Consider the following 16,327-nt stretch of genomic DNA (forward strand, 5'->3'; position numbering starts at 1 on the left):
CAATATGATAAAAACAGCACCAACGTAACAAATGAAAAATAGATGACCCCCACAAAGGTGCTGGGTGCATGGCTGCCACCTTTTAAAACACCCACCCAGTATGCAGAAATTAAGCAGGTGTAGGAATTGTACAAATATTTGACAAAATAGCCAAAGCCATTACAAAAAAATAAAATATATAAAGCAGAATGAAATCAGAAACATGATGGGCAGAAATAGAAGCAGGTGTAGCTTTTCTCCATCCCCTCAATCTCCCTGTTGGGAAAAGCTACCCTTGCTTCCATTTCTGCCTGCCACATCTGCATCAGCACGGAAAGTGAGCCAGCGCTAAAGTTGGCAACCTGGTTTGAGCCACACGCTGCCCACCATATCTCCGCAGCCAAAATGAAACACCGGGGAGTTTTAAAAGGTAGATTCCTGAGTCAGATCAACACTGCAGCACTGCACAAGTCTCCGAGCCGTACTTGGGAACTGCCTTCTGCACTATGCAGCCAGTCTCTGCTGTGCAGTCCTCTCTCTCTCTCTCTCTCATTCACACACACACACACACACACACACTTTTGTGAAATGTGAGGAGTCACCTGATGTCCGTCAGTGTTGTCTCCTCTTAAAGAGCAGGCAGTAAAACTCTTCCTTCTATGGAAGATTATTCCCTCCCTCTCTCAAAGGATGGCACGTTTATTTAAAACCATCGTCTGTGTATGGCTGCAGCTTGGGGTGCTAAACTGAACTACTTATTGCAGCACTCAAGATCTGAGGGACTTATCCACCTCCCCATCATCTTCTTCTTTCTTTCTTTCCTCTCTTGGAAGAAAGAGCATCTGTGCTGGTCGGACAATGCTTTCTCAGAAATGCTTGGGGTTTCTTTATTTCACTTTCTATCTGTGGGCAAACGTGTTATTCATCCTCCTTCAAGGTAAGTTGCTTTTATCTTGTGTCTCTCTCCTCACCCCCCAGCCTGCCCTATATTTCTCTTTAGACATTTATAATGCTGGTATTTAATCCTTTTGAATCCAGCTCAAAAGAAAAGATTGTTGTATGCGTGCTTTTTATTATTTGGAATGCAAGGTAGGTGACCCAAATACTTGGTTAAAGAGGCAGCTGTGTTTATGAATGCAAAATATGAGGTTTCTATATTCTATAATCTAGTTTAATTGAAGTGGGGGAGATGTATCTATCTGGAAATAAGTTTGTCTATTTGTTATTCATTGTTACATTTCTACCTCCATCTTTTCTTCAAGGTGGGGTACACACTCTTTTATCTTCACAACAACCCTGTGAGGGTTAGGCAGGGATTCTGTCGCAAAACACCAAACACAAGTGGCTATTTCAAAAGACGAAGTGGTTTTGTTTTGGGAGGGATTCTTGGCCTCTGTTTCTTCCACACAGACTGAACATAGGAATCTAATCGTTTGTTCATTTAGTTCAGTATTGCCAGCACTGGCTGGCAGCAGCTCTCCAGTGTTTCACTGAGGGGACACTGCCGGAAGATGGTAGGGGTTGAACCCTGACCTTCTACACACAAACCAGATGTTCTAACCACTAAGCTGCTGCTAGAGAGGTGCAAGCCTATGCACAGCTCCTTGAGAGTAAACCCTATTAAACTCAGCAGAACTTACCTTTGAGCAAGGCTGCGTGGCATCTGACTGCAAATGGCACTTTGTGGATTGGGGCCACCTGGCAAGAGAAAGGGGAGGACAAGGACCAAGAAAAAAACCAGACGGATTCTCATACCAAAGTGCTACAGTTTCTTCGCAAACTGTTGTCGAGTCATGCTTGCCAAAACATGCAAGGCCCTCTTTTTGAGGCTGAATTTAAGACGAAGATCAATGCCGTTCTCACAGTTAGGGTGGCCCGATCTTGCTTCTCTGCCTTTAACAAAAACAGCAATGTGCACAAAAATTAACCTGGCAATGAAATGGGTAATGGAAAAGACTTTGCCTGCTTAATTTGATCAAGTCAGGCTGCTGTTGAAAACTTAGGATCAAGACTGGTTTTTTTTAAAGCAACACTGAAATGTCAGCAAACCCACTTACAGCTCATGCTTGTTAGCCAGCAATTCCCAAACTTTTTTTTTTTGCTGCAGAGGCTGAGACTCAAGAAGTTGAGTTGTCAGCATTCTCACCACCCTCTCAAGAAAATGTTGTTTGCCTTTAACAGCAGCTTCTTCTCCAGACTATACAGTCATACCTCGGGTTACGAACGCTGTGGATTGTGCGTTTTCAGGTTGCGGACCGTGCTGAACCCAGAAGTACCAGAACGGGTTACATCCGAGTTTCAGTGCTTGCACATGCGCAGAAGCACCAAATGGCATCACATGCATGCGCAGAAGCGCCGACTCGCATCACGTGTGTGTGCAGACGCAGCGATTCAGGCTGCTAATGCTGCGGGTTGCGAACGCGCCTCCCGTACGGGTCACGTTCGCAACCCGAGGTATGACTGTACTTGCCAATTGACCCCCAAAATATTTGGCCTGCTCCTGTGTCTTCCAAAGTACCATAATGTACATAAACCAGCAGGTGAAGCTTTTCTCAGCATGGAGATAGGCATTAACCCTTTTCAGATATGCTGTTAACATGCTGAGGGGCAGTGAGGCAGCATTATATGGGCACCTAACTTCAATGCATACAGTTATAGGTGCAGAAGCACTTTCAGACCTTCTAAGGACTTACACAGAGGCCAGGTACAAGCATCCTTACTCTCCCTCTCCATGCGTTCATATAACATCTGAATAAAGTTACAGTCTCACTTGCTAATATGATGATAGCTGCCTCTTGGGGTTGTTTTTTTCCTAAATGGAAAGGTGGGGTGGGTGTTTCCCAAATAAATAATGTTACAAAAGTTGGGTGCCTCCCCCTCTCTCTCTGCCAAACAGTGGCAAGAGCCCATGGGGTTCCAGGCATTCACTCAAGGTCTGTGGTCCTTTGGAAAACTGAGACATGGTGGAGGCTGCCGTAGCTTTAAGAAGTATGGTTTATTCACCAATTTGCACCTTCAGTCTGCATGGAGGGAGTCCGGATCTTACAGCATGGTCATTTCAAGAGGGACTTGTACCACACAGCCCTGTAGCCATAGAGTCCAAGGAATCTCTCCCAGCCAGCCTTCAGCCAGCCTGCCCAAGATGGATCCCAGTCCTTCTTCCTTCTTCTTCCTCCCAACAACTCTTGCTCAAGACTCTCTTTTCCTGTCACCTCACACCCAGTTACCTTGGCAACCTTCCAAACCCCCAGTCTCTGCTCACACTTCATGGCAAAGGGGAAGGGCAGTTCTCTTGCATTGCCAATGGCTCTCAATAGCCCTGTATTGTTCCTTAATGGCCCTAGCTTGGCCAAGTCATTTTGTACAGGCTAGCCCAGTAATTCCTCTGCAGCTTGTATTTCTCCCTTCACATGCCAAATGGTCAATAAATAATATTCCTGATAAAAGCACAGGAGCCAGTGCCAGTAGAGCAGTTGGCTCTCCCATTTGCAAGTGAAGGAGGTGTTCCTTCAGTTACACAGGCCTTGAGGCATGCAGGGCTTTAAGGATAAGGCTGGATCGATGTGCGCTCCCAGACTGACACTGATCCATGAGAAGGAATGCAAACCTATCCAGGACAGTTTGCCTACCATCTCTCCAAACAAACAAAACCACCCAACATGCAACATCATCGGATGATACCGCTTCTGAGTAATCCATAGGCATGTGTGAACCCCGGGCAGTGCCGGATTTACGTATAAGCTAAACAAGCTATAGCTTAGGGCCCCACTCTCTTGGGAGCCCCCCAAAAAATTAAAGAAAAAAACCGGATGTACATTTCCAAAATATAAGATAAAAACAAATAAAATAAAACCTACATAGAGCAACAGTGTTTTGTGTTGTGTAGGCTCCTATGATATAGGTAATGGGCCCTGCCTGCTAGCCTGCTCCATAAAGTATCACTGGTTTGCTCATTTCTATATCAATTAAAAGTAAAGGTAAAGGGACACCTGACCATTAGGTCCAGTTGTGACCGACTCTGGGGTTGCGGCACTCATCTTGCTTTATTGGATGAGGGAACCGGCGTACAGCTTCCGGGTCATGTGGCCAGCATGACTAAGCCGCTTCTGGCAAACCAGAGCAGCGCACGGAAACTCCGTTTACCTTCCCGCCGGAGTGGTACCTATTTATCTACTTGCACTTTGACGTGCTTTCGAACTACTAGGTGGGCAGGAGCAGGGACTGAGCAACGGGAGCTCACCCCGTCGTGGGGATTTGAACTGACGACCTTTTGATCGGCAAGCCCTAGGCTCTGTGGTTTAACCCACAGTGCCACCTGTGTCCCTCTATATCAATTACTTTGATAAAATACATATTTTGTTATGTGCAAAAGGCTTTAGATACCTATTACGTCCATAAATTACTATATAACATGTATTCAACACAAAAACAGTGACAATTTGTTGTTGAGAAAGGACAGCTGGACATATAAAGGGCCCCATTACCTTCAGTAGCTTAGGGCCTCATCAAACCTAAATCCGATCCTGACCCCAGGCCACAGTTTAGCCAACCACGCCCATTGTGTTGCCAGTGTTATCGATCGTGATACTGTCACACGTAAGAATCCTTGGCCAGCCCTGTTGCCATGAATCCAGTTGTGTTTGTGTGAGAGAGACAGGTGCTCGCCAGGACCAAATCTCTCTGCTGTAGAATAATTCAGTGGCTTATCAGGCATTAATTCAGCATGCAGCAGTTGGTATTGTGATGTGATTAAAACCTTTAAAGGGTATGAATGAATATTCAAATGTCTGGAGGCTTATCTTTTATTATTATTATTATTCCACTTTCTTGCCCTGTGTTCAGTGACTTCTTCCTTCTGCTATTTCCTTTTCTTCCCTAGATGGCTTGGCATGCAAATCTGAAGAAAGGCTGTTTCACAAACTCTTCTCCCGTTACAACCAGTACATCAGACCTGTGGAAAACGTGTCAGATCCAGTTACAGTGTATTTTGAAGTGGCAATTACACAGCTTGCAAATGTGGTAAGGCTCAATGCGCAGTGCCGGCCAGATAGTTAGGTGCTATGCAATCCAAACCTCCTGGTCATAGAAGACTCACCCTTACCCAGGGGCTCCAGCACATACCGTATTTTTTGCTCTATATGACACACCCGACCATAAGACACACCTAGCTTTAGAGGAGGAGAACAAGAAAAAAAATGTTCTCTCCCTCTCTGCTCAGCGCTTCTCCAGCAAAGCGGGAGGAGAAATGGAAGGGGGTCTGCTTCTCCTCCCACTTCACAGAAGGGGCGCTGCACAGAGAGGGAAAGCAGCGCAGCGGCTCTCCAGCGAAGCGAAGCCAGGAGAGCAAAAGGGATCGATCCCTCTTGCTCTCCTGGCTTCAGCGAAAGCAACACGAAGCCTCCAGAGCACAGTGGGAGCGCTCCCGCTGCACTCCGAAGGCTTTGCATTGCTTTCGCTGAAGCCATGGAGCCTGGACTCGCTCCACAAGACGCACACACATTTCCCCTTACTTTTTAGGAGGGGAAAAGTGCGTCTTATAGAGCGAAAAATACGGTAGATGAAAACCCTGGATGTGTAGTGCTCAGTGTGCTTGAGAATTTTATCCATTCCCATCTTTGTGGTTCACAAAGTGCTCCATGTGTGCAATGGATCAGTTGAATTTTTCAACTTTCAAAAATGAGGGGTGCTAAAAAGTTGTAGCATGATTTGGGAATTCCAAATATATTTTGCTTAAATTAATATAGCTTAGTAATAGATTTATTTTTTCATTTATACCCCGCCCATCTGGCTAGCTTTCCCCAGCCACTCTGGGTGGCCTAGTTTTGCTTGGTGTGTGTAGAATTGCATAGAAATCATTAAAATCATCCTGGAGAGAAGGAGGAGGGCCGGGAGACAGAAATGAGGCCGGCTGCTGAATCCTGAGAATCTCCTCCTCCTGCTGTGGTCAGTTCCCCTCCCACCCCCTGGTCTCCCAGAACACACAAGGGAAACAAAAAGAGGTATGGTTGCCATACATCCAGATTTTCCCAGACATACCCGGAATACCGCAATCGGAAGCAGTGTCCGAGTGGAAATCGGGAAAATGTCCGGGAAAATCTGGACGTATGTCAACCCATGTTGGCAGTGTTGTTTTTGCTGATTTTCTTTAAAAATAGCTCAAAAACGCATTTATTTATTTATTTGCAATTTTGCCAAAAAGGCTCAACAACTTTTGTGTATTGATTTTCACTTTTTGAAATACAGTGGTACCTCGGGTTAAGTACTTAATTCGTTCCGGAGGTCCGTTCTTAAACTGAAACGGTTCTTAACCTGAAGCACCACTTTAGCTAATGGGGCCTCCTGCTGCCGTCGCGCCGCCGCTGCTCGATTTTTGTTCTCATCCTGAAGCAAAGTTCTTAACCCGAGGTAATATTTCTGGGTTAGCGGAGTCTGTAACCTGAAGCATATGTAACCCGAGGTACCACTGTATGGCAAGCCTAAAAGAGCAGAGGAGAGATTGGTTGCATGCATATGCAGTCTATGACTGCTGAGGGGACAGACCCTGAAGAGGCAGACCTTCAGTCCTCGCAATTGCCTCATTGTGGGCAAGACCTACTTGGAAGAGTTGATGGGATCAGTAGGCTTGCACTGCCTTTGTTTTCTTTGAATAGTTAACTTCAGTGACACCACCTTTTTTATCGCTGACCTACACCTGACTCAGGATCTTGACAGATACAGAAAAGGAGGAGGTTATCATACATGTTAAGAGCATAACACCTGCCTTGCTGGATCAATCCAGAAGTCTGCCTAGTCCTACATCCTGCATCCAACAGTAACTAGCCAGATACCTTTGCCAGTTCCCAGGCATGACCTGAAGGCAACAGAAAAACTTTGTGGGTACCCAGAGTTTAGAGATATATTGCCTCTGAAAATGGCATGGCTAATGATGGTGTAGTGGTTAAGAGCGGTGGACTCGTAATCTGGTGAACCGGGTTCGATTCCCCGCTCCTCCACATGTAGCTGCTGGGTGACCTTGGGCCAGTCACACTTCTTTGAAGTCTCTCAGCCCCACTCACCTCACAGAGTGTTTGTTGTGGGGGAGGAAGGGAAAGGAGAATGTTAGCCGCTTTGAGACTCCTTAAGGGGAGTGAAAGGTGGGATATCAAGTCCAAGCTCTTCTTCTTGATAATAGACCTACCCTCCACAAATGTGCCTGATCTCTCCTGCCTGCAATCAGGAGGGTGCATGGAAGCCTCTGAGATTGCTTCCCATACCTCCGTCTGCACCCTAAGGGACTGTGTGAAGCAGTCCCATGGCACAACTGTAGGAGTAAATCATTTGCCCTCTTCTGTCTCTAGGATGAAGTCAATCAGATTATGGAAACCAATCTATGGCTGAGACATGTAAGTGGATATTTGTGCGCTAGGGTGTATTTCACAATAGTGCTGGGCTTCCAAGTTATGGTTGGGATGGCTCCAAAACAGTTCCTGGGATGAGGAAGCAGGAATCTATTGTGAGGGGGGATCTTGCTGTCACAACATCCATAGTATTGCCACTCATGGATTACTGTGGTGTTTATTATTATCACTATTATTTTGGTTTATTATCTGTCCTACACCCAAGGGTCCCAGTATGAGTTACAAAAATTTGAAATACAGTCTGTGAGCCACCCTGAGTTCTTATGATAAAGAGCTGTATATTAATCAAATAAATTATTATTATTATTATTATTATTATTATTATTATTATTATTATTATCATTATTATTATTAACTGATTTTATTATGTATGGTATATCCTTGTTGTATACTGCTTGGACACTATGATATAAAGTGGTATATAAATTATTAAAATAGAATAAAACTAAATAAAAATATATGAAGTTATTCTATTATATCTTCATAACAATAATAATATAATTTATTGTTTACACCCCGCCCATCTGGCTGGGTTTCCCCAGCCACTTTGGGCGGCTCTCAACAGAATATTAAAAATATGATAAAACTTCAAACATTAAAAACTTCCCTAAACAGGGTTGCCTTCAGATGTCTTCTAAAAGTCTGATAGTTGTTTATTTCCTTGACATCTGATGGGTGCGTGTTCCACAGGGCGGGCGCCACTGCCAGGAAGGCCCTCTGTCTGGATGTCTAACACTGTTTTCTAAGGCAACACAGTGACATTCATGTTCAAGTGGTGTTTGAGCAGAAGAAGAGCTTGCTGCAACAGGCCACTAGCTCATCAAGTCCAGCATCTTGTTCTCAAAGTGGCCAACCAGATGCCTGTGGGGATACCGAAAGCAGGACCTAAGTGCAGCAGCACTTGGCCCACCTGTGATTCCCGGCAAATGGCATTCAGAGACAGTGGAGGTAGAACATAGCCATCATGCCCAAAATCCAATCTCAAACATAGCCAGCATGCCCAAAATCCAATCTCAGATATAGCCAGCATGCCCAAAATCCACTCTTGCTAAACAAAGAGGCTTTGGGTGAAGGAAGAAATATCTACAAAAGCCCTGAAAATCAAGCTGCAGGTGAAGGGTGAATTTTCTAGGATCCAAAAACTAGTTTTTTCTCTCTTTTAGATTTGGAACGACTACAAACTGCGGTGGAATCCAATGGAATATGAAGGGATTGAGTTTATCCGTGTGCCAACAGATAAAATATGGAAACCTGATATTGTGTTATACAACAAGTATGAACTCTAGTTCCTCAACATTTTACAGCTTTTAATATATATATATATAATCAAAACCAAACCAAATCCTTCTGTATTAATATTGCATGGTACAACTTAAGACTGCCTTGTGTTTGCATTTCCAGTGCCGTTGGAGATTTCCAGGTCGAAGGGCGGACCAAAGCTCTTCTCAAATATGATGGTACCATCACATGGACGCCACCCGCCATCTTTAAAAGCTCCTGCCCCATGGATATTACCTTCTTCCCCTTCGATCACCAAAACTGCTCCCTGAAATTTGGGTCGTGGACTTACGACAAAGCTAAAATTGACCTTCTAATTGTTGGCTCCAAAGTGGATATGAACGACCTTTGGGAGAATAACGAATGGGAAATAGTTGACGCTTCTGGCTATAAACACGATATCAAGTACAACTGCTGTGAGGAGATCTACACCGACATCACCTACTCGTTTTATATCCGAAGGCTGCCCATGTTCTACACCATTAATCTGATCATCCCCTGCCTATTCATTTCATTCCTGACTGTACTGGTTTTCTACCTTCCATCTGACTGTGGAGAGAAAGTGACCCTTTGCATCTCTGTCCTACTTTCTTTGACCGTGTTCCTGTTGGTAATCACAGAAACAATCCCCTCTACCTCTCTGGTAATCCCTCTGGTAGGAGAATACCTGCTGTTCACCATGATATTTGTGACTCTCTCTATCGTCGTCACGGTCTTTGTACTGAACATCCACTACAGGACTCCGATGACTCACACGATGCCCAAGTGGGTGAAAACCGTTTTCCTCCGTCTCCTGCCCAAAGTCCTGATGATGAAGAGACCCATTCAGAAACACATTGAAGCCCAGCCTAAGAAAACCAAGAAAAATGGTGCCGCTAAATCCAGCAAGCAAAAGGCTGATGACCCAGGGGAAGCAAAAGTCTATGGCGAGCACAGATGCTGCCACTGCGACAAACCCAGCGAACCGTCCACGGGTAAGAAAAGGAGACCAAGCCACCAGTCGGCTAAATGGGGGGCTGAGCAAGCAGAATACTCCCCTGAGGTCAAAGAAGTAATTAGCAGTGTCCAGTTCATCGCAGAAAACATGAGGAGTCAGAATGAGACCAAAGAGGTAAGCGTTCTTTTGTCTTGAGAATGAATTTGTATCTGAGAACCAGCAGCTGAGTTATTGAGGTCGACCTTCCCCAACACAGTACCCTCCAGCTGTTGCTATAACTATAACTTCCATCATGCTTGACCATCAGCTGGGGTGGCTGTGTTTGATGGGAGTTATAGTCCAACAACAGCTGGATGGCACCTGGTATTGGTCAAAAGTCCTCAAAAGTCCTCAGTATACCTGAAGGAGTGTCTCCACCCCCATCATTCAGCCTGGACATTGAGGTCCAGCTCTGAGGGCCTTCTGGTGGTTCCCTCACTGCAACAAGTGAGGTCACAGGGAACCAGGCAGAGGGCCTTCTCAGTAGAGGCGCCCACCCTGTGGAACGCCCTCCCATCAGATGTCAAGGAAATAAACAACTATCTGACTTTTTGAGGTCATCTGAAGGCAACCCTATTTAGGGAAGTTTTTAATGTTTGATATTTTATTGCGTTTTTAATATTCTGTTGGCAGCCACCCAGATGGGTGGTGTATAAATAAATTATTATTGTTATCATCATCATCATCATCAATAAATTTGGTGCATAACACAAACAATGGCAGAAGGCTCAAGACCTTGGTTGGTGCTAGCCCTGGTGCCATGTAAGTTCTCAGGGCGTCAGTAAGGAAAATGGTGAAGGCCTTTTTCCAGAACAAACAGTGACACTCCCTGAAATGAAAAGCAGCTCCTTCTGAACTCCAGTGTAGCTCTGTAGAACTCCAGAAGAGAGGGGAAGCATTTCTAAATGGGTACATGCCCAGTGTCACACTGGCGAGCAGGCACCGATGTCAGCAGAAAGGGTAGTTCCTCAGCGGAATGCGGTTTAAGGGGTGCTGTCTCTGGGGATTCTCAATCAGGGGCCCCTGGTCTAAGGGGCACCTGACTGACAGACTCTGGCTGGGCGCTGGGGCCTAGTCCTGAATTTAGAGCACCTCCACAGTTTGCACCAGTGGTGTACCTGATCCAGTTGATTCTTAGGAACATGGGAAGCTGGCTAATGCCTGTTAGCAGAGGGACTTAAATAAAGCTGATGGAGGTTGTGTACACACACACACACGCATACACACACACACACAGAGAGAGAGAGAGAGAGAGAATCCTGGGAACAATACCAAGTCAGGCCATTGGTCCATCTAGGTCAATATTATCTATGTTGACTGGTAGCAGAGTTCTCCAAGGGTTCAGATATGAGTCTTTTCCCAGACCTACCTCATAACCTCCAACATTTCTCTGATGAAAATAGGGACGTCCTGTTCCATTATTGTTATCATCATCATCATCATCATCATCATCATCAATACCCCACCCATCTGACCAGGTTGCCCCAGACACTCTGGATGGCTTCCAACATACATAAAGACATAATAAAACATTAAACATTACAAAAAGCTTCCCTCTACAGGGCTGCCTTCAGATGTCTTCTAAAGGTTGTATAGTTACTTATCTCCTTGGCTTGGGACTCACTTAACTCAATACCCTCCAACATTTCTCCAATGAAAATAGGGACGTCCCAAGGGAAAGCGGGACATTCCAGGATCAAATCAGAAACCAGGATAGCTTCTGTAAATCTGGGACTGTCCCTGGAAAATAAGGACACTTGGAGGGTGTGCTACCTGTTCATGCTGCGGGTTGACCCTGGGACCTTCTGTATGACAAGCAGACGTGCCGTGACTGAACTACAGCCCTTCCCCTTCTTCCTCAGAGTCCTGGCTGTCGCTGATGTCCAGGCTCATGTCATAACAGTAGTCTTCCAGTGTCTAAGAACTGCCGCCGCCATTTATTTTACTTCAGAGCCCTTGCTATAATATGAAGGTGCTTCTATCTCCCACCTTCCCCAGATCCCATCTGTCTTGTGTACTTAGGCTAGAAGCATTTTGGCGTTTGGCGTCTTTCTGAGAACGTGGCAGCACAACGGGGATGTTAATCTCAGTAGGATCCTTGAACAGCTGTTGTAATGTAAATAATGTAATTGCTATGGGAGCTGTTGAGGGAAGAAAGCTCCCTATGGTTTCAGCAGAAATGAAGACTGCACCTCAGGGAACAAGCCTGTGATTTTATGTGGGCAGCACTGCAATAGTTATCCATACCAGGAAAGCTTTTCCATTTTAGAAAGGAAAAAGCATCTAATGCAAGTGCGAACATGTTCCCTTTTCCTTCAGCCTTCACCCCTGGACTCTCTGGTCCTCAGGGCTCTTGTGGTCTCCCTAACACAGGGCCCCCTCTCCCCACTGAAATTAGGTTGAAGAAGCATTCTGTTAGTACCAATAGAATAGGCTGTGTTGTGTGCTTGATTGCAGCATGTGTGTGGTACCCACAATAGTCTCTCTCTGGTTTTGCAAACGGGCCACAGGCCCAGAAAGGTTGGCAACCCCTGTTGTACTGTATTGAAGAGGGATCTGTTGAAGAGAGGGGGGGGAATAGCCTGGGAACAATACCAAGTCAGGCCATTGGTCCATCTAGGACTAGGCAAACTAAGGCCCGGGGGCCAGATCCAGCCCAATCGCCTTCTAAAACTGGCCCGTGGACAGTATGGGAATCAGCGTGTTTTTTTAAGAGTAGAATGTGTCCTTTTATTTAAAATGCATCTCTGGGTTATTTGTGGGGCATAGGAAATTGTTTCATTATTATTTTTTTCCAAAATATAGTCCGGCCCCCCACAAGGTCTGATGGACAGTGGACCAGCCCCCTGCTGAAAAAGTTTGCTGACCCCTGTCTAGGTCAATATTATCTATGTTGACTGGCAGCAGTTCTCCAAGGGTTCAAATATGAGTCTTTTCCCAGACCTGCCTCATAACCTCCAATATTTCTCTGATGAAAATAGGGACGTCCTATTCCATCATCATCATCATCATCATCATCATCATCATCATTTTATTATTTATACCCCACCCATCTGACCAGGTTGCCCCAGACACTCTGCATCTGTCCCTCTGCCTCTTCCCTGTTCCATATGGGCATAACTATTAACAAATTATTAAATAGTCTTATTAAATAGTTGCAAGACTCTCCGTCGGCCCACCTACTCCTCCTGCACCGCTCTTCCAGCGCTAGCAGGAGAGGCACTGTCCACTGACTGCATTTGGCAAGCTTGCAACGTTTTGCCCCAGTATGTAGTTACCTGCATACTGGGATAATGCCACTTTGCCAGGCTTGAAGTGGGGGAAAAACAGTGCCTTTTTGACATCAGCAACCATTGTACCAATCTCCAGCTTCATCTCATACCTATTTGTATGTCTAGCAATCACAAACCCAATACTAATGACAGGGGGGGAAGACTGCAGTGTTTAGCAGGTCTAGAAGAAGTGCCCATTTCAGGTTCTCGGGTCCTTGGGCAAAGTGTCCTCAATAAATTCCGTCCTTGGGAGCTCTCCACTTCCTTGGCACTCTTTCCACTGCCCTGTCACTTGCCTCTCCCTCTAGGACCAGTTTGTACCACTTTCCAGAGGGAAAGGAAAAAGCTTGCAGTGGCTCCTTCTCCTCCTCCTCTATCCTCTCACTGCTTGTTCACTTTGAGCGGGCAGGTGAACAAGCAGAAGCAGCAAGAAGGTGGAGTAGCAGGGCTAGGAAGCTCTGGGATTAAGCAGTCAACCCACTGCCAGGAATGGGTTTCAGCAGGTCTCTGGCATTGCCAATCCCTATACACTGGCCATCCTGGAAGCAAAGGATCAGGTGTGAAGATGGGCAGCTAGTGATAAGCAGCAACCAGCAAAACTCCTTCTTATCATTGGGTGGGCATTTTGCTGCTAGTTTTGTGGGGCCATCTCTGTAAGTAAACAAACGGGAGCAACAGCTTTTAAAAATGGGACTCAGCAATTATGCTAATAGGTTTGCGTATTTAAATGGATAAATATTTCATGCTAAGCAGGGTAGCATTTTCTTTGGCATGAAGACACTGAATATGCACTTAGAAGTTCTACAGAAATGGAGGCCCTCATCCCAGGGTGGTGGTCAATCAATGCAGCCCTATTGAATTCTGTAGAGCTGTGCTGATGCAAGGGAACAAAGGAGCTGTCTTGAAAGGGAGCCAAAAGACAAACATAGGGTTGAACTGGAGCTTTGGGGCCAAGCCTGGATTAACCATTATGCTAAGTAAGCTACAGCGTAGGGTCCCAGCCAGTTTGGGGTCTTTGCCTGTAGTGGAATTACTGGAAAGCTTCCTAATGCAGGGAGAGGATGGCCATCTTCCATCTTGCTCTTTCCACTGAGCTCTTTGAAGAGTGCACTGTAATAAAAAGGGAACAGTAGCTGTACTTCCTGGAAGAGGGAAATTGACATTACTGGTAGCCCTGGGAACAAGATAACAGGCAGACATTTTATGAGCAAATGGAGGCCTGGGTCCCAAACATAGACCTTTGAGTGATTTCATCTGTATTCCCAGCTGTCATTACCAAATATGAGTGTGGGTCTTAGTGGACTTAGCAGGAAGCATTAAAGCATCTCACTCAGTTGTCACTCTGATGCCACAATAAATTAATTAGTCGTGAAGGTCCTGGTTTTGTGTGCATTTAGCATTCTTCATCCAGGTGGCTCTCCAGTATAACTAGTGGCAATCAGGTTTAAAGAGAATGTCATTTATGTATAAGTCCAGGGCTCCAAAACATGGTTCACAATCCTCTAATACACCCTTTGCCAATGTGGTGCTCTCCAGATGTTTTGTTCCCATCAGCCACAGCTGTGTCGGCTGGGGCTGAGGAAAGTTGTAGTCCAAAACATCTGGAAGGCACCAGGTTGGGGAAGGCTTCCTGAAAAGGACATTGCTGTTCAGCTTTGTTTGGACCTCTAAATCATGCACACTTTCTCTCTGCTGGTCTAAAACAGCTGAAGATGGAAGATGTCTGATGCTTGCCTTAAAGAAAGTATCCTAATACAATTATTCCAAAATGGGCATAGCATTGGTCCTGAAGTCAGCATGGTTTCGGCTAAGCTTCTTGAATTCAGCGATACTAGGACATGTCAGCGCTTCACAATGCTCCAGTTTCATGTGCATCTTCATAAGACAAAAGCTGGAAAATGTCACAATTGAATGGGCGAAACAGTTCTTTCAGCGGAACCTCAAGCTGATAATGTTTTATTACCTGGGAAAAGTTGAATTGTGTCTAAACCTGGCACATTAAATATGATATGTCTTCTTGTGTGTTTACAGGTGGAAGATGACTGGAAATACGTTGCCATGGTAATTGACAGAGTGTTCCTGTGGGTGTTCATAATTCTCTGTGTATTTGGGACTGCAGGATTATTCCTACAGCCCCTGATAGCAGACACATAATTCACTGACTGTTCAAGTTTTGCTCTACGTGTACCTTTCAGTTTTATATTCAAGTCGTCCGCCTGCAGTAGAATGTCTGCTTTCACCTCAGGTCAAAAGAGCAGTGCTTTCTTCTTTATTTCTATTGGCTTTCACATTTTCCACCCTCAGGGAACCTTGTCCACATGGGCTTGCTCACTGAGGAAGCTTTGCACATCTGCTATGGAACCCTGACTTGTTGTAAATGATTCTAGAGTGTGCAGCTCATTCATAACCATTGAGCACTGAGTGGGCTTATTGGCCAGCTCAGCATTCTCCACTGGTGAACAAGAAGTATGTTCTGGAGCACATCAACTGCTCCACTTTGGCTGCACATTGCTTCTACACTAGGAACGAAGGGTTCCTGGTAAGCTTCCAGGGAACCCTGTTTGAAAATTATTGGACAGAGTTGGTCCACACAATGTAATTAGGCAACATGCCTCATTCTCATCTCTAATAAAAAGTAGAGTAGATTTTTTTTTAAGTGGCTCATTTGTAGGCTCTTATTTCTTTGAAGAAATATTATTTCTTTGAAGAAACTAGTTCAAGGTGAGCCAGAGAAGAACCAGCTTGAGCAAGCATGGTTATACGATTAGGAGGAAATGTTCCAGCCATCCTATTTCCACATTTGCAGGCATTTTACAAAGAGAATCCATTGGAGATGTGTCATCCATCCTCCAAGTGAGAGCTCATCTGCACTTCCACTTGTGCCAGTTGACCCCCTCCTTTCCAAAGGAAGAACTGCCCTTCAGTGATAGATTGGAACAAATGGCAATCTGGAGAAAACCCAAATTGCTGTTTGCTCTGATTGAGCGCTAAAGAGCAGTTTCCCTGCCCCAGGGGAAAGCAGTGGGACAAGAGGAAATATGGAGGAGTCCTAACAAAATAAAATAAAGTGTGCTAGTCAGCCTAAGGAAGCTACCCACACAATATTAATTGTTTGTGACTGTTGACAGTTTTGGAATCACGTTCTTCTGTGTTTGTAAACATTGCAAAATGCTTCTGACTGGCCTAACAGGATTCTGAGATGCACTAATGGCATGATTCCTCGGATGCGAATTATAATCACAGAGCAAAAACCAGTCACGTCTGTTTATGAGCTTTCCCTTAAATGTATGTCCATGTGCTCCTTTTTGTTATGGTTAAACTTGATATACAGAAGGGATTTTAACTTACTAATTTATTACTCTTGCCAATATTTTCTGAATACCCATTATATCATATGGGGGGAAGGGGGGAGGCTCATTCCAGTT

The 16,327-nt window shown here is 45.1% G+C and overlaps 1 protein-coding gene and 1 long non-coding RNA gene across 2 annotated transcripts; one reads left to right on the forward strand and one right to left on the reverse strand.

Moving 5' to 3' along the window:
- Positions 1 to 471: 471 nt before the first annotated feature.
- Positions 472 to 15,092, forward strand: CHRNA6 (cholinergic receptor nicotinic alpha 6 subunit). The gene is made up of 6 exons (XM_083420239.1): positions 472 to 916; positions 4,859 to 4,998; positions 7,317 to 7,361; positions 8,540 to 8,649; positions 8,778 to 9,765; positions 14,934 to 15,092. The coding sequence occupies exons 1-6, from the start codon at positions 838 to 840 to the stop codon at positions 15,054 to 15,056; spliced, it is 1,485 nt and encodes a 494-aa protein (XP_083276365.1). The 5' UTR covers positions 472 to 837; the 3' UTR covers positions 15,057 to 15,092.
- LOC310668015 lies at positions 8,923 to 15,170 on the reverse strand. The gene is made up of 3 exons (XR_014506543.1): positions 15,091 to 15,170; positions 9,409 to 9,502; positions 8,923 to 9,000 (listed from the first exon to the last, which is right to left on the reverse strand). It is a non-coding gene; the product is annotated as an uncharacterized lncRNA (long non-coding RNA).
- Positions 15,171 to 16,327: the final 1,157 nt, after the last annotated feature.

The sequence above is a fragment of the Podarcis tiliguerta genome, assembly GCF_965153285.1.
Source record: "Podarcis tiliguerta genome assembly, chromosome: 17".
Lineage (NCBI taxonomy): Eukaryota > Metazoa > Chordata > Lepidosauria > Squamata > Lacertidae > Podarcis > Podarcis tiliguerta.

Coding starts and splice junctions, on each gene's coding strand:
- CHRNA6 (XM_083420239.1), top strand. CDS start 838: ATGCTTTCTCAGAAATGCTTGGGGTTTCTTTATTTCACTTTCTATCTG. Junction 7,362..8,539: donor CCAATCTATGGCTGAGACAT/GTAAGTGGATAT, acceptor TCTCTCTTTTAG/ATTTGGAACGACTACAAACT. Junction 9,766..14,933: donor GTCAGAATGAGACCAAAGAG/GTAAGCGTTCTT, acceptor GTGTGTTTACAG/GTGGAAGATGACTGGAAATA.